General features: G+C 43.2%; 1 protein-coding gene across 13 annotated transcripts in view; it reads right to left on the minus strand.

The window, feature by feature from the left end:
- FBRSL1 (fibrosin like 1) overlaps positions 1-27,035 on the minus strand; it is a 754,878-nt gene that overhangs the window by 328,517 nt on the left and 399,326 nt on the right. For 12 of the 13 annotated variants that reach the window (XM_068243430.1, XM_068243433.1, XM_068243435.1 and 9 more), the window contains one exon: positions 10,186-10,221. The exons of the other annotated variant lie outside the window; for it this stretch is intronic. In XM_068243430.1, coding sequence (XP_068099531.1) covers positions 10,186-10,221 — 36 coding nt within the window. The remainder of the gene's footprint in view (positions 1-10,185; positions 10,222-27,035) is intronic. 13 annotated transcript variants of the gene reach the window in all.

Here is a 27,035-nt window from a genome sequence, read left to right on the forward strand (position 1 = left end):
GTGTGTCTGTGTGTGTATGTACTGTATGTTGTGTGTGCATGTGTATGTGTATGTGTATGTATATGTGTTTTGTGCGTGTTTATGTATGTGTTATGTGTGTTGTGTGTGTTACAGAAAACCTCCTTACAGAATTCCATTACATTTTCAAATGGTTGATATTAAACTTGCAGAAAATAACTGACTAGAGATGGACATAATCTGGACTATCCACACCACATACAGTACATGTTCATTATCTCCCAGAACATGGCCTAATATATAAAGGTGAAATCTAGCCTTGGCGATGACCTCTGTTCCCAGAAGTTTTACTGAAACACTGAATGGTTGATAGTTATGTAAATTAAATAAAAGAAAAAAAAAAAGCATGATGACCTACAAACGTTTGTGTCAGTGTAATATGAACGCCTAAACTAGATTTGGATTATTATGTGTACCTGAAGCTGAGTCAGTCTGCCAAGTTAGGCTTTTAAAACAAATACAAGCCAGCCAACCTTTACTTTGTAATAATAAAAATAAAGTATGTCCTTCTGTAAGCAAGATAACGCACTGATAAGACAGGAAATATCTCACCCTCAAAATGAGTTTTACTCTTGACACCTATTCCTTTTTTTAGAGGTTACATATAATGGTGGTTTTTTCTTTCGGGTTTTCTCAGAAAAAGAAAGATATGTGTGCTTGTCTGATTTTATCACAGTGCATGGTGGCCGACAGATAACCGAGTGATTTAAGTCTCAGTCAGCCAGAACTTTTCCGGTACACATCATGGGGAAACCACAGCAAGAAAACCAGGGGCGTTCTACCTGCCCACACAGCCTCTAGTATAAGTGGATGGGAGCCCTTTGCGTGCCAGGTGACTCAATCTGCAGCAAGCTGGGGGGAAATAGAGATGAAGGTTCTAGCCACAAAGTTGTTATGAGTCTGACCACAGATGGCAAAGAGATAGTATCAACAGCTTTGAATTTTTAAGTGAGCAGTTTGCTATCCGAGTTCACAGTGGGTAAGGAGTTGGGGTCGTGGACTAGAGCCAACCCTAAAAGTCACCAGGGCTAACTGTGCTGGCTGGCACTAGTAGCAAATGACAGAAGTAAATACAAAAAAAAGAAGGCAAATTCTCAAAGTAATCATATTGATAGCTTCTGGGTCTGAACTTGAACTTGTCAAATTTAAAAATGCGCTTTGAAGCGGATTACAAGTTCACATTAGTACTGAAAGCAATGCAATGTCAATGGAATAGTTTCCACTGAATGCGTTTTGTGTAGTGCATTCCAACCAGATCCTACCCCCCCCCCTCAAAAAAAATAGGACAGCATGCTTCAGATTTTCATACCACGCATTCATTTTCCAGTTTTCCATGTGATGACTGTCAATTAAGCTAGATGCATGCGGAAAATATACATACAATAACGTGAATATTTGAATACGGAGAAACGCATGCAAAATGTAATATCCTTGTGGAAACAGGGCCTAAAGGCTTAAGACCTCTATGACTCGATTAGTTTCCCCTTAGCACACTGAGGTATGACAGTTATGCCGCTCTCCACTGAATCGATGTGCATCTTGCGAGATGCACACCAACACTGCAGAAATGCAAGTACGCATCCGAATGCCTACAGCCGTGCCATGCACAATCATAAGGATGCATGCTGTGGCAAAATGCAGCATGCCATCCAGAATCGTGCAAACAAGCCATATGGACAACATGCCATGGTACGGGGGGCAGCGTTCCCCCGTCTGGCTCGGATGCAGGGAAAAGCTGCGTATCCATGGGTAGTGTAAACGGGCCCTTACTCAACACTTACTTACTGTGAACTTAGACACAGACAAACACAGAACATTTATATTGTGGTTTTCTCCTGGTAGACTCAAAGCAACAGAGCTGAAGCCACTAGGGTGCGCTCTACGGGCAGTAGCAGTGTCCTGTGCCCTCGGCTGCAGCTCCCGGTGTCCTCAGCTGCAGAAACCGACCTCGCCAGGTCGGCTTCTTGTGCACTCCACCGCACGGGTCACATGGTCTGGCCGACGTCATCAGGACAGTACTGCGCAGGCACAGGACCACGTGACTTGTATGGTGGAGCGCACAAGAAGGCGACCCGGAAACCTTCTGCAACATAACTGCTAACAAAACAGTAATATTAATATTAACTTAAAGAGACTCCGTAACAAAAATTGCATCCTGTTTTTTATCATCCTACAAGTTCCAAAAGCTATTCTAATGTGTTCTGGTTTACTGCAGCACGTTCTACTATCACCATCTCTGTAATAAATCAACTTATCTCTCTCGTCAGACTTGTCAGGCCTGTGTCTGGAAGGCTGCCAAGTTCTTTAGTGTTGTGGTTCTGCTATGAACTCCCCCATCCAGGCCCCTCTCTGCACACTGCCTGTGTGATATTTAGATTAGTGCAGCTTCTCTCTGTTCTATTATCTTTTACAAGCTGGATAAATCCTCCTCTGAGCTGGCTGGGCTTTCACATACTGAGGAATTACATACAGGCACAGCTGTCTGCACTCTGCAGGAAGAAATAGCCTGACACTTCAGTGGAAGATAGCTGCAGGGGGAAAGAAACACACAAATGATCTCTTGAGATTCAAAAGGATGGCTGTATACAGCCTGCTTGTGTATGGATGCATTTTCTATGTGTAGACATACTGTACATCAATCTACTTCCTGTTTTGGTGGCCATTTTGTTTGTTTATAAACAAACTTTTTAAAACTGTTTTTAACCACTTTTAATGCGGCGAGGAGCGGCGAAATTGTGACAGAGGGTAATAGGAGATGTCCCCTAACGCACTGGTATGTTTACTTTTGTGCGATTTTAACAATACAGATTCTCTTTAAGTAGGGTAAAACAAAAAAAGATAAACGTTCAAAAACAATGTTGGATGGCACAATTAACCCGAATGAGGCGTCCAGAAAATGAACGATGACATGTACTAGGAAATAACACTATCTTTTTATTTATTTTGCAGAGCTGAGTTTGAGTAAAAATCCTGCCACGTACATCCATGTGTCAGAGTGAAATCCAGTTATCTTTCCAGCCTGCATCCCGGCTCAGATCATAACCTCTCCTCCCTCCCCTTTCAGCATCTGCACAGAAGCCAAATCCCCCTGTACTCAATTTTCACATCTCCGTAGACAAGTGGCGGATTATTTACGGCTGTTTATTCCTCTCCCGCCACAATGTGAAGATCCGGTAAGCGCGTTTATCCCATGTGACAGTGCTTCAAAGAGACAGCTTAGAGCATTTATTCTTTAAGGTATTTGTAACACACGAAGGAAATGGGATCCCACTGGATATAACTTTCTCTGCGGCTTTAGCTGCTGATCGCTGGAGATGCATATGTCACCATAGCCCAGGCATGATTTAAAAAGGGTAGCAAGACAAAACACCCTCCTAGGATGTCCTCCTAGGAACCAATACACTTCTACCATGGTTTATTTAATGGCATTCCTTCTAATAAACTTTATGGAACACAATCTCCATTGCAGGATTACAATGTTATAGCAAAGCAGAGTGCCTCAGGATGTTTGTGTTGGGCCAAAAGAGAACAAAAAAAACAAAACCACAGAAAACACTGCAAAGTTTATTTGGTCCATCTTAAAGGAAAACTTAAGTCAGAGAAAAAAAATGACATTTACTCACCAGGGGCATCCCTCAGCCCCCCGAAGCTGGATGGTGCCCTCGCAGCCCCGCTCCGATCGTCCTGTCCCCGCCGGCGGCTACTTCCGGGTTCGGCGACAGCCGCCGACAGGCTGGGAACGCGGCTGATTTTCCCAGCTTTTCCCAGCTGCTATATACCCCTCTATGCTACTTTACACGCTATAGCAGCATAGAGGGTGATATAGCAGCATAGAGGGTGATATAGCAGTTGGGAACGCGGAAAATCAGCCGCGTTCCCAGCCTGTCGGCGGCTGTCGCCAAACCCGGAAGTAGCCGCCGGCAGGGACAGGACGATCGGAGCGGGGCTGCGAGGGCACCATCCAGCTTCGGGGGGCTGAGGGATGCCCCGGGTGAGTAAATGTCATTTTTTTTCTCTGACTTAAGTTTTCCTTTAAACGTCCAGATGAATCTCCATAACATCTCTCAATGTCTCATTGTTACTAACAAGTCACAAGGTCTCTCTACTCTTGAAGGCCTACTTCACTGAGGCACATGTATGCATACCTCCACTGATGGCTACATAGCCTGAACCAGTTGTGTCCAGACTGGAATATTTAACTCTGCAGGCCATGACTCACAATGAAGTGGCAATTTGCCACTATACATGTTGCACATTGTCCTAACATTATCTATTTAATTTAATATAGATAGGCAGCTGCTGACGTTGTTAGTGATTATTTTCCGAGTGAGATGCACCAACTTTCTGCTCCAGTAACAATTGCTGGGAACAGATGCTGCCAATTATGTTTCTATCATTAGCTATAGATCGCTCATTGAGAACGATTTACAGATACAAAGACTTGCACTGTAACTAGCTATTGCAGCACGTCGGTACCCTAAAGACTGCAGCTGCTACAAATCTCTGCTAACTAATCACCCTCACGACCCTAAAGCCATGGACCCTTCCTAGATGGAGCTTGGCGAGGTAGGTGTTTTGGGGTAGCCTCGACCAAGAATCTAGTATGTGTACATTTACTCCCTGACGGCATTAAACATCCGGTATGCAGGATCTTTAAACTACAGAGACAAATGAGCGCACTTGCTCCTCTCTTCACCCCCTGCAGCCACTGTCGTCCGCCATACCATCATCAATCTTCCCCCATATAGCAATAGTACAAATTTCTTGGATGTAGCCAAGCACTGTGTCTGTATGTGCTCGTAGTTGGCACTGTCCCCCAGGGCTAGGAGTCACAGTAATTGTTTGTGCCAATGCATCTTCCCTCCTATATCACACAGGCTACACACAAATCTATACCTTTGTAAAAGAGATTAAAACATAACTTTTATTCCGACCACTAAAAACCACTCGCCTGTAAATATACTGTTTCCATATGCAGACTGGGGAAGGGAGAAAGGAGTACATAGAGCCTTCTGAATAAAGCTAATGAATTTAGCTCACTACATAGGCTCTTCCTATTACCCAGATAGATTTGCTAATAAAACAAACCCTAAATGTTTCATCCCCGAAAAATTAGGGGCTTTGTCATGGGTGCTATCTAAAGTGCAAAGTGCTCAGCGTGCTACATAAACCTAATACATACAATAGATATGGTAAATAAAAAACATGTCATAGCCTCACGGTTATATTGAATGACATTGTTGTACATCACACAGGCGGCAATATTATAGCGATGTGTTTCTACCCAAGCCTCCGTAACAATTTACTGCAACACTCTGCTTATCTTTAACTGGAATTCCAAAATTACCTTGAGATACCTCACTCCACGCCTAAACCATCTTTTTATGGTGATGCAGAAATATGGTAAGAAGTAAAAATCCCAACTAATACTGTAAAGTGGAGTCTCTCCTGCTTAAACTGCAAGCCCACAGCCCAGAATGAAGGGGAATAGTCTGGCATACTGTAACACTGAGGCAGGAAGTCCAGGCTAGGGGCTAATAGCTTTCATTACTGACTGCACTGTGATAGGAGGGGAAGGCTGCTTTAGAGAGAGACATAGCAGGGCCAAGAAAATAATCAGCTGCAAAACTTAAAATATCACAATGTCATTTAAAAGTATTATTACAAGACTGAACAAACGGGCATAACCATGAATTAAGCACCTGATCTGGAGTATCAGAGATAGGGGAGGTTGGTAGTTTGGGGCCCCACACCTCTGGGCCCCCCTCTTCCTGTTGTCACAGGGGCTGCTATACTCCTGTGAACAAACATGTCAAGCTAGTGTTTTGAGATTTCCAGGAGGTTCATATGTTTTTCTCTGTGTAATTTTCTTCACCATGTTGGTTCCTCGCACTGGCTGACTAGTTCCAGGTTGACAACAAAAACATATATGTGACTAGGCTTTTGGTACAAAGAGAACTGCTTTCCTATTAATAAATAGAAACGGCTAGCAGATGGTTAACATCTGTAAACAAGAAGCCTTTGAGCACAATACTATGAACAGCAGATAGTAGAGCTTTGTTAGACCTGGACTCCGTGTTTATAGCACAGGTGTTGGAGAGGCTGCAGGGATTAAAGGGTTAGTATCTGCAAAGCAGGGAGCTTGTGGAGCATCTACATTTTGAAGACCTTTCTTTTCATTAAAGAGGTAAAAATGTGACCATTAAAATGACTACAAACTGCAGATAGATGTGCAGGATTCATTAGGCTGTTCTGCTCCATTTCCTGTGTTTCCCTTTTGTCCTCTCAGATCTCCTTTCCTCTTCAAGGTTTGCTGTATGAAAGCCCGCCACCACTGATGAGCACTGAGGAATACAGGTTTGCTTTGAAACTCTTATGTATAAGTAGAGGAACAATTGCCAAGGAAGAATCTTTTCTTCCAGTTGGTACTGCTTGATCTATCTGTGAGTTTCAGCTTCTCATTAGTCCTTGATTTGGGGCCTTTGCACTATACGAAGGCCTATCAGATGTCAGGCCCTGAGCCAGGCATGTGAAAATCAGGCCAGCGGTGGATCCTGCTGCAAGATGCTGAGAACGCTGAAAGCCTCTGACTGACTAATAAATAGCATAATACAAGTGCTGTAAGAAAACAATATACATCAAAGCAAGACCTTTGGAGTCAGACAATATAACTGAAAACATATTCTTCTCGTTGGAGATATTGAAGCCCACCTCCAGGCACAAATGATTTCTAGTCCTGTGCAGACAAAGAGCACCAGAGCTTGTATTTATCTGTGTAGAGACTCCTAAATTAGCGGATGTCAAATAAATCCGTTTTAAAGTGCCTGGTCAAGAGCGCCTGTCCTCGCCACCTCCCTGTAGTCCAGGGCTTTCATTGCTATAGGATGTAATGTTCTGTGTCTGTTCCTGTCTGCTTAACATCTGCAAAGCATGACAACACAATGATGCAAACAGAAGAGCAGCAGTCCCCTATCACCGTGTACACCAGAAAAGAGCACCTGTTAATTTGGGCGGGGGAGAGAGCAGATAGTAGCATATTAGCAATACTGCTAATATTTTCTTAACCCTTCACCAAACCTAACATTACTCCTCCATCAACCTAACACTAACCATCTAACTTAGCTACTCCTAAAACTAACCCTCCTCTTACCCTACACCCAACACTACACATTCCTGCCTGCACGTTAGTCCCTATGGGCTACAACCCCAGCACCCAAATTACCCACTAGGTGTGGTTATAGCTGCAATTAACATTGCAGTCTATGGTGGTGCCCACATCACCCAATTACCTGTCTCGCTTACACCACCTACTATTAACTCCTTAAACTTTGCGGTTTCCAATTTCAGTTTTACAGGAAATATAACATTTAGGCACTCAGATTGTTAGTTTACATGTCTCTGGATATGAGGTTCAAAAGACATTTCCTACACTAAATAGCATAACTGTATCAGGGTGGCAAAACAGGGAAATGGGACAGGAAAAACTGGGACAAAATGCCCAGTCCCATGGTGACGTGCTTCTGACAAGCAATATTAGCACCAAAAGCAAAGGAATTCTGCCATCAGCGGAAGTCTCCTTGTTGGACCTTCCCAGTGGTGTTGAAATAGTAAGTATGGAGTTTCACCAGTCTCTCACTTCTCATCATCCACCCAACACAAGGCTAAGAATGTAACATTTTTTAAACATTGTAAAGCACTATATCACAAGAAACCGCAGCCCAGAAAAACAATAATATAACAGAGAACTGTGAACTACTGTAAAATCTCAAGATTCCATAAGAAGTTAAATGACTCATGCCTAGGCATCAAGACAAAACTCACCCCAGCAGTAGCACTACAATAAAACCCTGAATAAACTTCTGAATTGTACAGCCAGTCTACAAAAAGAAGGGGGGTTTTTCACTGCCAACAGTGTCACAGTTGGGAAGTTTTACACTTACTCCTAGTAACTGACACCTGCCATCGGCACAGGATGTGAGGAACAATCTCGCCAAGTGTGACACAGAAAACAATAAAAACATGACATTTCCCTTTTTGTGCAAAGTAGAGCTTCCGTGGTAAGAAATTTCATCCCAAGAAACCAATAAGCTACTAACAAATGTGATGGTAAAAACCCCTGTAAAAACATTTGTGCTATAATCTAAAACAAACAATGTGACACACTCAAAACGAGTACATTACACACAACAGAATAACACGTCACAAGTAAACAACACAAACATTTCATTTTAGTAAACTTCAAAACCATCAGTTAAGAACAACATTAATTTATTTCCAACTCAGACATGAAAATCACATGCATTTTCTAGAATTAGGCAACTTATTGTTGATTGGTTTAAGCATGCAGAGGTTTTCTACCTTTCATTCTCTTTACACATGCGCAAAGACACGACACTACATACATTCAGAGCAACATAAGAGGACCAGCTTTTATAAAGGCTCGTATTTGTACTTTAGTTATTGGGAAAAGCTATACTCAAGCCAAAACATTTCTCTTCCATTTTTTTTAGGCAGTTGACGCTGTCTGTATGTTCTGATCTAGGGAATTATCCCTGCTCCTACTATGACAGCTCTAATGCCACTCTTGTATAAAGGACAGCAATAAACTTAGAGGTTCTACCTCTTCCTTATTCTATTTTTGTTTCTCACTATTTTCTATTGTGCTGTGGCTGGAGAGATTTATCAAGCTCACAAAATGCCCCTGATGGGGATACAGAGCAAAGAATAAATGAACGAGTGTCTAGCTCTCTTCTCAGTTCTATCTAAAAGTAGACTCCAAAGTTAACTTCAGTGGTTACGCGACTCCTAAGCTTCCCTGACCACACCCTGCTTCTCCTCCTCACCTACCAAATTAAAGGAGACATCCAGACATCGTCTCCACTCATGGGTTATTTCTAATTGCTGTAGGATAGAAGTTGAGGGAGGTCTGAGCAGCAGGCCAGCTGTGCCCTGACAAAGCTGCCCCACAGTTCCCTACATCCCCGTCCTACATGAGGAGGATGGGTCACTGCAATGTTTTCTACTATTCCACCAGTCAGCAAAACATGTTCCACAGCCCTCCTGGAGGTGACCATGGAAGGCTGGGGTGGAGTCACCAGCCATTAAGGGTTTTAGGCCCATACACACGTCGGATTTTTGCGAACGACTGGTCGTTTGAACGTCCCGTCGTTCAGTCGTCCGCACGCCAAATTAGGCGTGTGTACAGACTGTCGTTCGGGTGATAAGACTGTTTTTGAGCGATCGCTCAAGACCAGTCTTATCACCCGAACGACAGTCTGTACACACGCCTGATTTGGTGTGCGGACGACTGAACGACGGGACGTTCAAACGACCAGTCGTTCGCAAAAATCCGACGTGTGTATGGGCCTTTAGTGAATACATGGGAGGTGGGGGCTTTATTTGTAATAGATTGGGGTGGGGTGGAATAATTTCTGTAAATTAGCGGAATGAAAGCCAGCATTTCTTCTTTGCTCTAATAGATTATTTACAGCATATTATATACAGCCAGCATTTTTTTTTACTAGAACAGCATTCAAAGGGTTATTACACACAGGAATTAGAAGTTCCCTGCCAGCAAAGCTGGAGGCATCCGAACTGTAGATAATGTTATCTTGTGTTTACTTCATTGTATCAAGTGAAGAATGTGACACATTCTCTGACTGTGCAGAAGCTCCTGGACACAGAGAGCCACTGAAAGCATTTCTGCCTTCAATACATAATGAATAAAAACCAGTTATGAATAAAATGCAAAGGCAGCTCTCAAAGCAAAAAACTGTACTTTTGGGAACTTGTAATTTCTAAATTAATAATAATACTTATGCACAAATGCAAATATGATAAACGTATGGCATATAAAAATGAGGAAAACATGTTTTTATTGAATATTATGTCAGGGTTTTATACTGTTTTAAAATGAAAACTTTGGCTTGAGTAGGCTTAATATTAATTTTCCTCACAACTGACTCAAGATGTATGTAAGTCAATCTCATGGTTTGCATGAGTAAAGGGTTCAAATGTGTGGTTAGTACAGAGTTGCCCATTTATGGATTAAGAACATTCTTTCCTGAGCATAACGGAACCTTCAGCAGCAGACTAGGCCCCTTTACGTCTCACAGTAAAATGCCACTTTACTGAGCAACAGGTAAAATAAAAAGAGAAACCACTTACTGAGTAGCCGCGTCCTGAAAGTGACTGAGCTGAGCTCTGTGGAGGAAAGAGAGCAGGGTCAACAAGGTACAGCAACTGTCTGCATTTCCCTGACTTCAGTGTTCTCCCCAGGCTCTTTTAGCCGGGTGCTCCACCCGGCTAGATTTGGTGACCACCCGGCTGTCATCGGCTCAGCTCCTCACTCCTCCTATGCTGTAAGCAGAGTTGCCCTGCATTTTTATCTCGCCCCACCCGGCTGCTTTTTCATGCCACCCGGCTACTATTTCATGCCACCCGGCTGGAAAAAAATTCTGGGGAGAACACTGGACTTGTTCAGGTTCTTTGCCATTTCCTGCTATAAACCATCATCCTTGTAGCTGTGTGTGCAGCACACTGTACCAACTCTCAACAAAAGTGTTGTTTCATAAACTGCTCCCTTGCTTTTTTTTTTTTTTTTTATTAAAACGATTACTATACAAAAGATAGACAGATATAGCTTTAATTTTAGCAACTGTACACAAACATATTTGAGGCACATTATGCATGTATTTCCACAACATCGCATAGACAAGTGACCTTATCAATTTTTTGGGGGGAGATTTCTGTGTCAGTTTAAAATCTAGCAGTGGAGGAGCATTGGCACTGCAGCTGAATGAAGGACAGAGGGTATAAAGGTGTCCATACATCAGGCGACTTTGGCGGTCGATCGACCAACCAACTCGATTATTGTTATTGAATTAGTAGAAAATCAGTGCCGCAAGTGCAGGCCCGATCGACGATATGATCAATTTCGGTCGAAATCTTTTGCGTTAGTCGATTGTGCCTGGTGCAAGATGTTGGGCCAAACTTGGTTGTTTGAGTGTGTGGTGGTACGGCGGCCAATTTTGGAACGCGCAACGAAAACCCCGCCGCTGCCGCCGTAATGTATGAATCCCCCTCCCCCCGCCATGCAGTGTCAGACATTTATACATTAGGGAGGCAGTGGCGGGGCGGACGCGGCGGGCACAGAGGATTTCCTTAATATTTCATGCTGAAATATCGGATGGGACTGTGTTCTGCCCAGAATTTTTTTTCCAGCCGGGTGGCATGAAAAAGTAGCCGGGTGGGGCTCAATGAGAGAATGCAGGGCCGGCATTTCTCTGTGCAACTCTCCCGATGATAGCCGGGTGCTCACCAAAACTAACTGGGTGGAGCACCCAGCTAAAAGAGCCTGAGGAGAACACTGCGGGAATCGGCCTGCAGTGTATGGGCAGCTTCGACGAACAGACAAAATGTATCTCTAATCAGATTCGATTAGAGATAAATTTGTCTCCTTCAAGGGAACCAGAGATGAATAAGGAAAAAGATTTTATACATACCTGGGGCTTCCTCCAGCCCCATCCGGCTGGATCGCTCCAACGCCGCCGTCCTCCTCTGCCCGCAGCTACGAGAACCGGGTCCCTGCATTTCCATCAGTCGGACCTAGTCTAGCGTAAGAAAAGTGCGATGTTTGCGTATCTCTCCAGCAGCCGCTGGAGAGATACGTACAGGGCGCACTTCTCCACGTAGGCTTCAGTGACGGGACCCGGTTCTAGTAGCTGTGGGCAGCGGCGTGGGAGTGATCCAGGTGGATGGGGCTGGGGGAAGCCCCAGGTATGTATAAAATATTTTTCCTTCTTTATCTCTGGTTCACTTTAAGAGGAATTTAAAATCTACTCAGCCAAGTGATAATGACAGCCTTACTTAACAAGTAAAAAACAGAAACAAAACAAAAAACATCTACAATATTTGTATATCTTTTCACAAAAATGGTTTGCTTAGCTAGTCACTGCAATAAAGAATAGGTTATGTGAACCATTGGATTTACTAATATTTAAAGGACAACTGTAGCGAGAGGTATATGGAGGCTGCCATATTTATTTCCTTTTAAACAATACGAGTTGCTTGGTAGCCCTGCTGGTCTACTTGGCTGCAGCAGTGTCTGAATCACACCAAAAACAAACATGCAGCTAATCTTGTCACTATGTTATGAAGCACATTGCTGGTGTCACATCACATTCTCTACAAGAATAGCTTCATCACACACAGAGATGGATTTAGATGTAATGGAGCCCTAGGCAAGGTAGTGAATTGGGGGCCCCCTTCTGGTCTTTTTGGTAAACTGAAGTGGAGAGAGGTCATAGATGGTGGCAGATGGGCCCCTTGACGCTCACTAGACCCCAAGCACCTGCCTAGAATGCCTGGTGGATGATCCTGCTGTTATCACACGTAGGGTAGCAAATACTATTTAAGTCCCGGGCAGTGGAGGAGCTTGGGAACCGCATCAAAAGGTCACCCCCTGGCTGCCAGTCAATGACTTTTCATTTAACAAGAGGTTGAAATATTATTCCACTCTCTCATTGGTTAGGAAAGTCACATGGCAGAACAAGCCACATGCTTTATAGAGTCCTTCTAGCTATCATGAATGGGGAATTGCAGGAAATGCTGTACAAACATGACAGTTTATATAATATACTCCCACAAGCTTTTATACCGCCTTTTAGGCAATCACCAATCCTGAAGAGGTGTGATCTCACTGTTCTGCTGTTAGGGGAGCCTGAGGGGTGCACTAGTGCAAGGAGGTGACCCATCAATCAACGGGGGCTGGGGCACACGCAGTGATTACCTAATCACACAGCGCTGACGGTGATCAAAGTGTCGAACTTTGTCAGACACATTCATCCGAGTAGCCTGACGCCGGTAGCGCAGGCAGCCCCAATGTTTCCTTGTCAAAGGGTTAATAAATGGTGTAAAATAAACATTTTCATAAGAATTTTTCCATGCAGGGCAGCTGCACATGGGCCTTGAAGAATGCACTGTACAGGCTCTACAAAACCTTTACAGATTCTAATGGAGGTCCGGTAGCTGATTTCAGGCTTTAGTGTTTAGGGAAGCCCAACATCAACTTAATTGAAGCACACCAAAACTGAGACTGTGTGTCTTCCAACAAAGTTCTACAGTAACAAAGTACAGTAGCAGATATCTGTGCCAAGATAACAACTGTTAGTTTACTTTTCTGTTATCCAGTGAAAGCCAGCTCAGAGTTACCCATCTTGGAAGATTATATTCCATTTAATATGCATTTCTGTGTGTGGCAGAAAAGAGACTGAGTGCCCATTTACACTTAAAATAGCAACGTTTTGTGCGGATGATTTTACTGCGATTTGCGCAGTTAAAATCACTGTACACTTCCACGATTCAGAGTGATTGCGAGCAGCGCTTCAAAATGCTGCAGGTAACGTGCTTTGCGATCGGCGCTAATAGCCCGCAATCAGTTCTCAACGTGTGGTACACGTACCCCAGGGGGTATTCCTGTTGGTTCCAGGGGGTACTCAGGCGTGATATACTTAGCCAAGAATAACAAATTTAGAGTTTTAAAAAATGATAAATCCTATATAACCTCTTTAGTGGTAACCCCGTGCTGGACACGGGGTAAGCCGCTGCGGAGGATTTCTCAGGCCCCGCTGGGCCGATTTGCATAATTTTTTTTTTTTATACACGCAGTTAGCACTTTGCTAGCTGCGTGTTACTTACGATCGCCGCCGCACCGCGCCGATTCGCCGCTATCCGCCGCATTAGAGGGTGCCCCCCGAGTGCTGCCTGGCCAATCAGTGCCAGGCAGCGCTGAGGGGTGGATTGGAACTCCCTCTGACGTCACGACATCGGTGATGTCATCGCGCCCATCGCCATGGTGACGGGGGAAGCCCTCATGGAAATCCCGTTTAGAACGGGATTTCCGGAGGCGATCGGAGGGGGTGGGGGAATGCCGCTGCTCTGCGGCTATCATGTAGCTAGCGCTAGACTAGCTACAGGATTTAAAAAAAATTTTTTAAATTATGCTGCGCTGTCTCCCTGGCGGACTTAACTGACCGCCAGGGAGGTAAAACACCACCAAAATAGTGTTTTAGGTGATTAAAAGCATTAGTAAATGCTTGGAAATTGTTTAGAACCAATTGTCATGTACTACGATGAAATATATATTTTTCAAGGGGTACTTATGATAATGTTTCCTATGCCAGGGGGTACTTGGCGAGTACAGGGTTTTAAAAGGGGTACATATTAATAACATTTTGAGAAACACTGGTCTAGACCAACATCAAACTGTATTTTTTTCAGCTTTAACAACTATTTTCCAAAATTGTATTACAATAAGCAAGTTGCCAAACTCTGCATTTGACACAGTAGTGTTATCCAAGCCTGCATCAGAATTGATTGGAATACCTGACCTGAATAAGATATAGGACTCCAATTAACCTATTATCAAGATGTAATTACTCTAGAGGTTACCACTATCCTTTTCAATTCATGACCTTCACTGTTTCAAGCAAACCTGTGACAAACCTTGCAATAGAAACTAAGGAGATGCAAAAAATATATAACCAAATGCTACCGCAAGTGAAAAAGAGGAATAGTAAAAGAGAGTCTGAAGCCATAAAAAAATAACTATTTTTACTGGCCATTTATCTTCAGCAATAAGATCCAAGCTGAAACACTGCATTCCTGCGGCACAACAAATGTCTTTATACCCCCCAAATCCCGGGGCAAAACTCCACAACTTTCCAGGTCGTGGATTTTGCTGCCCGGGAGGCAGAGCTTTGCGCTGTAGCACTGCCACTAGTCCAGTCAATCTCCGCCTCTTCCCGCCCCTCTCAATGAATGAAAACTAAGAGGGGCGGGGAGAGGCAGAGATTGACTCCAGCAGAGGCAGAGCTAATGCACAAAGTTCTGCCTCTACCAGGAAGCGCTCCCCGAATTTTGCACCAGGGATTTGGGGGGTATAAAGACATTGTTCTGCCATGGGAATAAGGTGTTTCAGCTTTGATCTTATTGCTTATTGCCAGTAAAGAGAGGGTTTTTTTTTGGCTTTAGACTCTCTTTAATGCATGGAGGTATGTGGCTTCACTGCAGCATGAACAAACTTCTGTGCTTACCTTAGGAGGCTTTGCCTCGGGTCAGATGTTCTTTAAGTGCTATCTATTTACCTGGAAATATGACCAGTTTCTATTTGCTACTAAAGATAAGACTCTTTGCTTTCCTTTATTTTAAGATCTGAGTACTGGATAACATATATAATATTACACACAGTCATACACATATACCTGATAATATTAATATTGCAACAATCTAGATGCCAGGCTAAGTTTGTTTTTCATCTCCAGTACTCACAAGACTATAAGACTCATACCTTACAATATGTTATCTACTCAAAAATCCCCAGAACACCTGATATTCCCTCTTCCTTAACACAGCTCTGCTGTTATTGCCTATTTGCCCTGTAGGTTGCTGCTAATGTTCTGCCACTCCTCATCCAACAGTACTGAAATCTCACATATTAAATAATCATGTAATATACATGGAAGAGCAAATATCACCTGTGTTTGCTGTACTAATATAGTGTGAAATGAAGATTTGTTTCTTGAGACGGAATACGAGGTTTTTGAACATGATAACCTTGGCAAGACCTTGAGTGCATAAAAGCAATATAAAACAGTGATGAACTGTGAAAGGCTGGCATGCGAAAAAAATTAGGCTTTCTTATACAATAATCTTCATTTTGTATGGTATAAACTGTCACAAGCTAAAATCCTGTATAAAAGTCTAAACACTGCATGGTGCTGCATTTTAAGAAGGCACCCAGACAAGTGGAAATAGCTCTCTGTTCTGTATGGGCCCTTCTACACTGAAAATTGTGATCTCTATTGCAACCACAGTGCAATTTTTACTAGTCTATGCACTATTATGATCCCTAAAAAGGAAAAAAAAAAAGTTGGACACGATTTTTCAAATGGGAGATTGCAAAGCAAATTGCACAGCACCACGTTTGCTATGTGATTTGCAGGTGCTCCCATTCATTTAACCGAATTACAAACGTAGGAAAAATGCAGCAGGCACTACGTTCATGCTTGGTGTGAAACAGATTGCGCTACTCTGTGCAGGACACCGCAATTACTATGTTAAACATGGTGCCCTTGTGGTCGGCAAAATGCATGCGCTTGGATCAAAGGGCATGCAGTGTGTAAGGGTCCTAAAGTGTAAATGCTAATTAATCAGGCCTGTATTTGTTAACATTATTAACATTATACACTGTTATGTGCTATTTACAATAGAGCTATGCTAATATTTGACCAGTCTTTTATGAACAATATAGGTCTAGGCCAGGGGTGGGTAAACTCCATACCCAGCTCGCTTGCCCATTTAAACCAGTCTGCAGATTGTGTGTCCCCCCCTGTAGGTGAACTGGCTTGAAGTGTCCAACGGACACCATGCCAGTCCACCAGCCGCAGCTCACATGATCCAGGCTGTGGGCCTTCTGTGTGTATTCTGGTAGAAGGGTATGGAAAAATGGCGTCCTGAGCCCAGAAGTGCAGCCTAGTTGTGTTTCCAGCGCTGAGCTCTGGATGCAATTTTCCTGTAGCCCTGCTCTGCCTTGACGGCGCAGATTTGCAGATGGGCTGTAATGAAGATCAGGGAGTGACGCTGGAGGCAGAGAGAGGAGTCTCCAGCCAGGTGAGACATTTGTTTTTCCTTTTAGGTGCCACCATGGACACCAGGGTTATAAGGGGGCACTTTCCAGGGGGAGGGGGTCATCAAAGGGGAACTCTGCCTCATATTTTATGGGGGAAATGCTACCTAATGTGCTTTTTAAATAGGGCAAATGCTGCCAATGATATGTATTTTAGGGAATCGCAGACAAGTTGTGTGTATTTATAGTGAAACACTGTACCATTATATTAGATAGGGTAAGTGCAGCACCTTTCGTGTATTCTGGTGAAACGCTGGCGCATTATGTGTATTTTGGTGAAACGCTACGGCATTATGTATATTTTGGTGAAATGCTGCTGGGTTATATGTATTTTGGCGAAATGCTGCCACAATATGTGTATTTTGTGGAAAACTGTCGCATTATGTGTATTTTGTGGAAAACTCTGCCGCATTATGTGTATTTTGTGGAAAACTCTGCCGCATTATGTGTATTTTGTGAAAAACTCTGCCGCATTATGTGTATTTTGTGGAAAACTCTGCCGCATTATGTGTATTTTGTGGAAAACTCTGCCGCATTATGTGTATTCTGGAGGAAACTCTGCCGCATTATGTATATTTTGTGGAAAACTCTGCCGCATTATGTGTATTTTGTGGAAAACTCTGCCGCATTATGTGTATTTTGTGGAAAACTCTGCCGCATTATGTGTATTTTGTGGAAAACTCTGCCGCATTATGTGTATTTTGTGGAAAACTCTGCCGCATTATGTGTATTTTGTGGAAAACTCTGCCGCATTATGTGTATTATGGAGGAAACTCTGCCGCATTATGTATATTTTGAGTATACGCTGCCACATTAAGTGTATTGCTGTCTGAGGGGGTCTGTCTGCTGTCCCTGGGCCTGTGTATGGTGCCAACGAGGTCTGGCTGCTGCCATTTGCTGTTTGTTTCACCACAACCAAAGGTAACCATTTAGTTGCTCAGGTTTTTGATTTAAAAAAGGTGTTTTAATATGTTGTGTCACTCAGCTATATGTTTTTCTTTAATGTATATGTGCATTACAGTACTCATCTAAGTTAGAACACAAAATAATATGCTATACCAGAAAATTGTTTTTTGGAAAATATTTTGCTAGAATGCAATGTGTACTGACTAACATGCACCTTTATTATTGTTTATATACGTGGAAGACAAACATACAGCTGATTGTGGTTATATTTTTCACTTTAGCCTGTTCACTTGCTGTCGGAGGCTGGTTTCACATCAGAAACCAGCGCCAGCGATGCGGTGCTATTGCTCGGTGTTCCCTGTCTGGCCACACAGGCGGTGATGTCCGCGTGACACGCACTTGCGGTCACTTCCTGCTTCGGGTATGCGAAAGTTCACGAAAGCATATTGTTAAAATACGCTTTCGCGCATGTGCACTGCAACATCGCGTTGGTCAAGTTTTACAAATCCACTTGTCGCCACTAACATGACTTCTGGGCTGACGCAGATTGCTTTAACTCAGCATTAACGTATTTCTTGACCTGCGTCGGGGATGCATCTAAAACTTCACTTGCGTCGCACCCCGGAAGTATGAAAGTCTCCATAGACTTTCATTGCCCGGTGGTGAGGTGCGGTAAAAATATTGCAACGCCTCGATGTGAAAGGGCACTGAGGGTGTCTGCCTGCTGTCCCTGGGTCATTTTGCACTGCACTGACTCCTATTCTGGTCCGGCCCCTCGGTCAAACTTGAGCCCACCATGTGGTCCTCAAGTCAAAAAGTTTGCCAACCCCTGGTCTAGGCAGTGACCAAAGGAAAAAATTGTTCCGTGTACGTCTTTATGCTACTACTTTATAAATTCAGATCAACAAGACAAACGTGTAGTCTTCAATGCTTTGTAAAGTAAGGGGCTCTTCGGTTCCTTTAAACCCACTATAAAAAAATCCTAGTGGTTGTGTTTCTCTGTAACTTCACTCGTTACCTCCTAAGAGCTCTTACAAAAGTCTCTACCTATACAGAACGCTCTCCAATCCATACCTTGCACCGAGAAAGGCTAAAAGCCTGCAACAGCTGTGTGCAATTTGAATTGTATGGCTCTGTAAAATGAACAGGCCAGAACACCTTGCATATTCCACTTCACTGTTATCACATTATGGGAATTGCATCTTTCTCATGTGAAAGTTACATTTGCATAAACCTGGGTTTTAGGGGAAAAATATGTACCAAATTGATGGTCACTGAACCTGAAAGCACTGTAATAAGACGGATCTGGAGGCTGACATTTATTTCCTTCTAAAGAATACCAGTTGCCTGGCAGTTGTGCTGGCCCATCTGGCTGCAGTAGTGTCTGAATCACACACCTAAAACAAACATCTGGCTAATATGGTCAAACAATCGCAGCACCTGATGTGCATTCTTGGTCTAGGTCACTGGCTGAAGGTAACAGAGACACAGGATCAACAAGACAGCCAAGAGGGAATGGCATAGTTTAAAAGAAATAAATATGGCAGCCTTCACATCCATCACACGTAAAGGGTTACTGGGTACACACAATGAGATTTTCTGGCAGATTTACTGTCAGATCGATTATTTCCAACATGTCTGATCTGATCTCTGATCTATTTCTGAACAATTTTCCTTTGACTTCTACGAAAAACTGGACATGTTGGAAATTATCGATCTCACAGTAAATCTGCCAGAAAATCTCATTGTGTGTACCTAGCATACGGCATTGTAAACATTGTTGAAGGAGTTTGTTCATTTTATTTGTAAGCCAATATGTGTGTAATGGATCTGTATCACTGTAATCAGCAAACCATCAAGTCTGTAGTCCGTAGACAAAGTTTCAGTATATCCTAATTTTTTGGGTTGGGTCACTAATTTACATATACCGGTCAACCAAATACTACATTGACATCTGTATCATCCAGATGCAATTTCTGTATAATCTGAAGGTATGCCCTATGGCACTAACATGCCAACATTATACATTAACAATATCCTCTAAAAACCATACATTTGGATCTGAGGAACCAGGTAGTTCCATAGCTCAGTCACTGTATTCCTTAGTAGTTACTGTAGACACACACATACTGTAGAGTTATGCTGGGAATACACAGGTCGTTTTTGCGGCAGATAGATCATTTCCGACATGTCCGATCTCCCGTTCGATTGTTTTGCACCTCGATTCCTGATAGAGGTGAATGGAAAAAGGTAAGAAAAACGAGCAGAAGATAAGAGAACGAGTGGAGAATCGAGTGGCAGAATCAATCGAGAGGAAAATAGAGCGGAAAAACCGACCCGTGTATTCCCAGCACAGCACAGTGGTGGGACAGTATAAAGTCTTGACCAGTGGCGTAGCTAAGGAGCTCTGGGCCCCAGTGAAAGTTTTACATTGGACCCCCCCCCCCCAAGACACTCTATACCAGTGCTGTCCAACTCCTCCTGCTGCGGCCCCCCTGCCGCCTGCTCCATGCTGTGGCAGCGCAAAGTTTTTCTTTTGTTTTGTTTTTTTAAAGGACCCTTTCCACCATGCTGCGGCTGCGGACAGCCTCCCCTCTCTTTATCCCCCGTGCTGCCGCCTCTAACACACCTTAGATCGGCGGTGGCAGAAGATAGAAACCAGCCTTACTGTTTGCCATGAAGGTTGCACAGTTATGGGTGAAAAAGGGTGATGTTACATGAAGGCATGTAACAGAGTGACAGCAGCTGTCACTCTCCAGCTCCTCCCTGTGCTGTTGAAAGATACACTTTGTAGCCAGTACTGCAACTCCGCATAATGTTATCAATGAGACTATGTTGTAGCAGCAGTTTAGCCACAGAGATAAATTCTCACAAACATAAAGAGGATGTGGACTAGGTAAATTGGTCTTCGAATAATTTGAGGTGGTAAAGCATGGGGGACAATCAAAACAGGGGGGACCCAGTTAAGATTTTTGGACCTAGAACCACCAGGCTTGTAGTGAACTTAAGCCTAACTCAAATACTTTTTTTCTAGCAAAGCACATTCAACCTTGACATAATTGTAAGCTGTATCTTGCTGGGCAAGACATCCTTCACAGCAGATCCATACATTTTCATAGAGAACAGCTGTTTGAAATAATATTGCATGTTATAAAATATATATCTCTTGAGCCAGAAATGTTTTGCTGAAAAACCAAAATAGTAATTATTTCCAGGGGTAAATTTGCTGCACCTTCTGTAATACACATTGCACAACATGCACACTTGGGGAAAGGAAGGGGGGTGGGGGGACACACATTATTGAGATGACATTGTAGTACGGGATCAACCTCAAAAGACTGATTATTATTGAACAAAGCCAGATACTGTTTATCTGTAAAAGCAAAACGACATTTACAGGATCCAATCAAGCATATCATCGTTTACATGTTTACTTAGGTACGCCAGAGAAACATCTTCAGTGGCTTAAGGGGAAGCCAAAGCCATTCCGTTTAAATGGTACAAATGCAGTTATTTGTAAGATCAGATTCCCCAATCTGTGTGCAGAATTACAGTGAGCAGGCGATGGTGGTCTCTGGCGGTGAAGGAGTTAAGCTGAGCATACGTGTGAATAATGCAGCTGCATTTCCTATTTTTCCCTGGTGAGTCAGAAGCGCACGATGCACCTGCCAACCTTTCCTGCTAAGCCAATAATTGCCAATTTAATCTTTGCCTCTTGGTATCACTCATGTTTAGCCCTTGCTGTGCCCTGAATATATCTTCATTCATCTGGGGGTCGCACTTGACAATTAGAGTGTTAGCTTCAGCTAACTAGGGCAGCCAGCTTGGCAAGGCCAGGGAGACAATTATTAGTCTATTTTCCCATCATGTAGTGGGTGGTGTTAGGGAAATCAAGAACCTACGACAATTACATTGAGTTATATCTCTTTTTTTCTCCTTTCCGCTCCCTCCCTCTCTCCTTCCATCCCCCCCACCCTCCCTTCACCTTCAGAATATTTCACATTATCACAGCTTTACAACTGCATTCAAATTTTCCATGTTCACAGGGACTGAGGCTTCTATTTAAATGATAATGAGGGACAATCCATTCAATTGAGCGAGGGAGAAAATCCATTAAAACACAGGCAGCTCTTAAGCTGGGTCATGAAACAGATAAAAAAAAAACACAACTCTTTTTTTTTTCCCTCTCGTCTTAAAGCCATTATGCAGGGGCATGTATGGATTTTAGCAGGGGTTGCAACATGGCAAAAGATTAAGGGAACAATTACACAAAAGCATAAAAATATTTACATGTCCAGCTAGAGAGACAAAGTACAGAAAAAGACTGCTTAATTGGAGGAAGGGAAATGTGCCTCTTAAATGATGATGTTACAACAAAAGGAAAAAAAAAAAGATAAGCACACTAAAAAATAATTCTAAGAATAGCCATTAAATTGGGGAAAAAAAATCTACAGTGTACATCCTTCATAGATTATGGACACTGGTTTGCTCTGTTTGCATATGACATAAGGAGTTCTCAATGGCAACTGTGCCTAATAAAATAATAAAACGACCAATCAAACTGCCCCACCTGGCAAGGCTCAACTGTGCAGAATATTATATGACGCAGCGATTGGCTCAGACTGTTGCCATAGAAACTCTTCTGGCATCCAGATTCAAGCAGCTTTTAAGATGCTTCCTTCCTAACCACCTAAATATAAAAAGAGTGATTTTGTTGGTATTTTTTACTTACTATTCCTGTACTGACGTTTAAAGAGTGATGAAAATCTACTTTTTGATATAAAAAGGTAGATTTTCAGAACCTAGCTCTGCAGAAGTTGGAATTCTCAATTAACATCCCATATCTGAATTGTAAGTAGATTCTACTCCTTGTCCCAGCATTCTGCACAAGAGGAAAATGTGCAGTTAGAGTCTCCCGCCCCTTTTCTCTTCCTTCCCCTCCCATCACTTTTGCCTGTCAAAGCTGTCAACTCAAATACAGCTTTAATCTGCCAGGAGCACTTTTCTCCTGACATTTTTAATAAATACTTTCAGTTCTTAAACACATTTGCTGCAAATATCTCCTTTCCCGCCTCCCCTTGCTCTCCCGCGCCTTCCCTGCAGAATAAAAGCAAGGAGACTAAAAGCCTAAAATTGTGTTTGGGAACCAGCTTATGCAGTATGGTATATGAACATGCTACATAGTATATATTCCTATACGTAAGATTTAAGACAGATTTTTCTAGGAAATATTGTGGGGCAGATTTGGTATTAAGAGATCTGATAAAAGCCATATAGCAAATAAAAAACGTAGGCGCTAGTAAGCGGCTGCCAAATCGGCAATAGACAGCGCTAAGGGCCTCCTGTAAAATGTCCGCATGAGCTGGCCACGGCTGCGCAGTGCGTATAGACGCGAGTGCAGCTGTGCAGCTGCGCAGCTGTAGGGTCCCCCCCCCCCCCCCCCCCGATCCATGCTACAGGAGACAGCCTGTAGCGCGGATCTGGGGGCAGGCCCTAGCATGGATCGGGGGGCGGGCACAGATTGAGCAGCGGGGACCACGCGGAACTGCACGGAGGGTACGGATGGCGTCCTCCGTGCATTCCAATTTGCTACAGGTACTGATCTTTTTTTTTTTTTACATTTTGCCTCGTAAGTCCTTTTAGCATATCGGTAGGAAGGTTAGTGTTAGGGATATCAGTAGGAAGGTTAGTGTTAGGTACACAGGAAGAAAGGTTAGTGTTCGGCATATCGGTAGAAAGGTTAGGCGTATCGGTAGGAAGGTTAGGCGTATCAATAGGAAGGTTAGTGATAGGCATATTAGTACGAAGGTTAGGGATATCAGAAGGTTAGTGTTAGGCGTACTGGTAGGAAAGTTCGGGTTAGGCGTATCGGTAGGAACGTTAGGTGTATCGGTAAGAAGATTAGTGTTAGGCATATCGGTAGGAAGGTTAGTGTCTGGTATCAGTAGGAAGGTTTGTGTTAGGCATACTGGTAGGAAGGTTAGTGTTATGCATAACGGTAGGAAGGACAGGCGTATTGGTTGAAAGGTCAGTGTCAGGCATATCGGTAGGAAGGTTAGTGTTATGTGTACAGGTAGGAAGGTTAGTGTTAGGCATATCAGTAGGAAGGTTAGGCATATCGGTAGGAAGGCTAGTGTCAGGAAAGTTAGTGTCAGGTATCAGTAGGAAGGTTAGTGTTATGCATATCGGTAGGAAGGACAGTCATATCGGTAGAAAGGTTAGTGTCAGAAGTATCCGTAGGAAAGTTAGTGTCAGGTATCGGCAGGAAGGTTAGTGTTAGGTGTGTTGATAGGAATGTTAGCGTCCAGTGCATCTGTAGGAAGATTAGGGTTAACTGAATCAGTAGGAAGGTTAGGCGTATCAAAAGGAATGTTACTTAGGAGTATCAATAGAAGTGTGAGATGATACGTTGGGGGAGGGGTCACAAACTGACTATGCCACAAGCTGAAAAATATTGATAGTATAATGTCTGTAAATATATAAACATGGCCACAAAAAGCCAGATAGTGATCCAAACCCCACTCACTACAAATCAGAGTGAAATCCATCAGAATTCGTAATGTGCATGCTTCTGTATTGATTTATATAGTATTAAATGACTTTAGGGGAAGAAAGAGATGTAAGATATAATTGATTAAACAGACAAAATCTGCTATAAACCTACTATGATTGTCCACAAGTATGTAGTGATGTTAGAACAGCTCATGCGCCATTGTTGATCACATCTGAAACAATACTTATTTGTGGCCAGCATAAGAACTAAAGCCTGGTACACACCATGCAACTTCCCATCAGATAGATGGGTCGAATAGATAATTTCCGAGAGGTCCGATCTGATTTCCAATTGTTTTTCTGATGGATTTGCATAGAAGTGATCAGAAAATCGATCAGAAAAAAACAGAAATTGCATGGTGTGTACCAGGCTTAAATGATTCTGGAACATTAACAATAACTGTGTGCTATGTAGCGGTGTTCTTCTTCGCTGTATGTTACCATCCTGACTGACTGTTTTCTGGTAATCGCATCTCTATCAAAACATAATAGTGTGGCATGGACTTCAGGAACAGCAAGGATGTAGATTGCACCCAGCAATCAAATCTGGCGTGCTCGTAGGTCTAATCCCCTGCCCTGCTGGGAATGGAGCAATAGAGGAGTTCTTGTAAAAGACTCAGCATCGTTGTGTTACAATTCTTTGAACTCTTTATTTAAGTCTTCAAAGCATGGTGCAGGTTAAATACCCAATAGTTCTAGGTTAATACATCCAAAAGCAATGTTTTGGGAGGAGCATCTTCCCTTTGTCAAGCCTGTATAGCTAAACAGCTGAAAGAATTGCAATACAACGGTGCTGGGTCAATCACAAGAACTCCTCTGTGGCATGGACTTCAGTATTAATACACCTGTTACCTTATCACAATTTTTCAGTCATTAAATCTAACATTCCCCTAACTTATCCCCTTACCGTTGTTATTCAGTGAAATAAATATATGAGCATTATACTTCCCTCCTGCAGATTACGGTATGTTCGCCATCTTCTTTCGTCCCTCTGTTTTCCCATCTAATCCCTACTCCCCTACAAAAACCGGCACCTCCATTTTAAAAAGGTGCAGACAATGGTCAGTGCACCTACTGTGCCCGAACACGTATTGTTCACGGACGATAGGCTGTACTGAGTATGTGCAACACTAGGACTCATTCCCCAGCACTGTCTGCACTTCTCAGTTAGTGCATGAATTCTACACTGCAATGTGCAGGGAGAAAAGGAAAAGATGGGAGTAAGCTTAGTGGGCGGTCACAAGGTGGACAAGGGACATAGTTGGAGCCAGGAAGGGGTGTGATTAGGACAGGCTAAACTTCCTGTTTTAAAATTTTACTTCCCCTGGAAGCCACATTTTTTGTCCAGCCACTAAAGGTTCCAGAGGGTAGCATGCAGGGCAACAGATAGCGTACAGTGGAATGTACCTGTGCTTCTTTCACATATTAGTATTCAGGTCAAGTATCCTTTAACCAACCTTGCATGACCTGTTCATTGTTATTGTTACAAACACTGGCCTTAAAGCGGAACATAACCCTGCATTTCAACTTTGCTCTAAAACATTATTTACAGCATATTATATGCAACCAGCATTTTTTTTTACTAGACCAGCATTTGAAGGGTTACACACAGAGCTTTACAGTTCAGTGGAGACAAATGCTGCCGCATCCGAAGTTTAGATACATTTAAGTAAACACAATGTAACAAGTGTGGAATGTGACACACTAACTGTGCAGGCGCTCCCGGACACAGAGAGAGAGAGTGTCACATTCCTCACTTGTTACATTGTGTTTACTTAAATGTATCTATCTAAACTTCGGCTGCTGCAGCATTTCTCTCCACAGAACTTTAAAGCTCTGTGTGTAACCCTTTGAATGCTGATGTAGTAAAAAAAACAATGCTGGTTGCATATAATATGCTGTAAATAATGTTTTAGAGCAAAGTTGAAATGCAGGGTTATATTCCGCTTTAACTATTATTGGCCAGCCCTAAAGCAAATTAAAATGCCTAACAATGGTCAGTGTTCTCCCCAGGCTCTTTTAGCCGGGTGCTCTACCCGGCTGATTTGGGTGACCACCCGGCCGTCATCGGCTTGTCTCTTAATCCTCCTCCTATGCTGTAAGCAGAGTTTTGCTGACCCCGCATTCCCCCCTCGCACCCCACCCGGCTACTTTTTCATGCCACCCGGAAAAAAATTCTCTGGAGAACACTGATGGTTATCAGCACCCCAAACATAAAACCAAAGAAAACATGCTAAAATGAAGCCTGGGTCATACTGAGATCAAACACCCCGGCATTCTGCTTGGATCTCTGCAATGCTGTCTAATTACTGACTGTCCAGCGATCTCGGGTGCCTTCTTGTACGACTTCACAGCTTTTGCTCGAGTTCAGCGTTTACTCATCATTGAAGAAAACTATTCAGTCTCCTCCATCCTGTAAGTGTATAAAGCTGGTGATAGCTCCAACTGGTTAACCCCAGTCTATCTTAAAATAGGTTTATATGGTGGGCAGCCCTGTGACTAAGCAGACAGCATTGTGCTCATGTAAATGTAGGGTGCTGGGTGCAGCCACCACCAAGAGTATGTAGGTGATACTTGTATGCACTTCCTGTGTTTGCACACCTTACTTGAGGCATTCCAGTTTTCTCATATTTCCCCAAAACACACTACAAAATTAAAGAGAGTCTGAAGCGAGAATAAATCTTGCTTCAGCTCTTATATATAGCAGGGGCATGTGTGCCCCTGCTAAAACGCCACTAAACGGGGGTCCCTTACCTCCCAAACCCCCCTCCGTGCAGCGCATCCCCTCTTCCGCATTGAGGCAAGGCCAATGGCCGCAGCCCTGCAAAAGCGCGTCTATCAGCGCGTATCTCCGCCTCTCCCTCGCCCCTCT

Source organism: Hyperolius riggenbachi, chromosome 1 (assembly GCF_040937935.1).
Source record: "Hyperolius riggenbachi isolate aHypRig1 chromosome 1, aHypRig1.pri, whole genome shotgun sequence".
Lineage (NCBI taxonomy): Eukaryota > Metazoa > Chordata > Amphibia > Anura > Hyperoliidae > Hyperolius > Hyperolius riggenbachi.